At 66.7% G+C, this 1,618-nt stretch overlaps 1 protein-coding gene across 1 annotated transcript in view; it reads left to right on the top strand.

Annotated features, from left to right (window-relative positions):
• Positions 1-1,292: 1,292 nt before the first annotated feature.
• Positions 1,293-1,618, top strand: part of H696_00526 (membrane dipeptidase) — a gene marked incomplete at both ends in the record, with an annotated part of 2,347 nt that continues 2,021 nt past the window's right edge. The window contains 2 exons of the mRNA XM_009494399.1: positions 1,293-1,297; positions 1,501-1,508. Coding sequence (XP_009492674.1) covers positions 1,293-1,297; positions 1,501-1,508 — 13 coding nt within the window. The remainder of the gene's footprint in view (positions 1,298-1,500; positions 1,509-1,618) is intronic.

The raw sequence follows: 1,618 nt of genomic DNA, 5'->3' as shown, positions 1-1,618 counted from the left end.
AGAGAGAGAGAGAGAGGGAGGGAGGGGAGAGGGAGGGAGGGAATAAGGAGGTGGAAATAGGAACAGGCGTCGAGATCGGTGGGGAAGGGAGGCGCTTTCACTTGCTTGGGCTCCAACGAGGATCCGGGCAGGCAGTGAGGCGTGCGTGGGGTCAGATTTGCATAGGCCAGCTGGGGGGTGGTTGATGGTCGCTTTGCCGGGGCCCCCGCTGTAGACTGCCCCGGGGCCGGGCCCTCTTGAGGGGGGGACGCGGGGCGATCTGGCCGGTCGGGAGGCCCCCCCCCCAGTTCCCCGCCCTCGGCGCCCTGCCACACGCGCGTGCACCGATACGTGTGCGCCCTCGAAGGGCGGGAGTCGCCCAACGTGGGATCTGCCCCCTGGGAACGGGCTCCCCGCCCTCGTGCCCCTGTGCCGGGGCAGCCGACGGTGGCGGGGCGCCTGCCAGCCACACGCCCGGGGACTCTGGGGCACGCTCCGTGAAGCAGCCTGAGATCCCCGAGTCGTGACACTGATGCCGACGCGCAGCCACGTAGCCCCAACAAACTCTTGTGGGGCCGGCTGGGGTAAAATGGCGCCGACTGGGATGCCGCGGCGTTGCAGCCAAAAAAGCATGTAAACAATAACCAACATCATACAGGACCCCGGGCAGATGCTTCCCTGCTGCTTGGCATCTGCTTGGACGGGCGGCCGGCGGAGCAGCAGCAGCAACCGGGCAGCCAACGGCCCCCCCCCCGCTGACGGATCATCTACCAGGGCTAGCATCGGTCGCTGTGGGGCTCTTATACTCCCGACTGGTGGAAGGTGGGAGCCCGGAAAAGGTGAAATGCGCCCTGTGGGAAAATGCTGACAAACCGTCCGAGTCGGGAAAATCCATGATCGGCGCCAACGTGACTCTACGACAATCGCACACGGCGCGAGTCACAGGCTCGTGGAACGCCATTCATGAGAGTCACAGATCCGCGGCTCTAATTTCCCCGGGCCCCAAGGCCAGGGGAAAATCGCACATTTCCGCCGAAGAGAGCCGCCAGCCACGGCCAGGGCACAGCCGGCTCGAGGGACAGCTGGTCACATTGGGGGCTGCGGCCAGCAAACACCGGAGTGGTGAGCCCAGGCCAGAGGCGCGTCCCACCAGCCGGCCGGAGGGGGGCCACCGCCCCCAGTCCCCCCCCGGGCCCCCTCCCGAGTGTGTGGGACATTGAAAATAGGGAGAAGGCGATACTGCGCGCCCCCGCCCCGGGGCCTTCGTCGTAGAAGAATAGGGTGTGTGTGTGTGCAAGTCGGTCCCAGCGCCGATGAAGTAGCCCCCAACCGGAGATAGAGACCCAGATTACTTTCTCTCCCGGGTCCGCCGGTCTCTCCCCCTTTTGTTCCATGCTGCTTCCCCTCGGAACAAAGGAATTCACCCGCCTGGGCCAGGGGGGGGGGGGGGGGCCTGCGAGGCCCATCCCAAAGCAAGTTTGGATAAGCAGCATCCCGCCCGGGGCGCGCGGCCGCCCCAAGCGTGTGCCGTGTGTGCTCCCTTTAAAGGCGGCCGCCGGAGGGCGATCGGCGTGCCATGTGCCTGGCAGATCTCCTTTTCTCCCCCCCGTCAGATCCCCCCCCCCCCGCCCCCCTCCTC

This window comes from Fonticula alba (assembly GCF_000388065.1).
Source record: "Fonticula alba strain ATCC 38817 unplaced genomic scaffold supercont2.1, whole genome shotgun sequence".
NCBI lineage: Eukaryota > Rotosphaerida > Fonticulaceae > Fonticula > Fonticula alba.
This window is presented reverse-complemented; position numbering and strand designations above follow the sequence as displayed.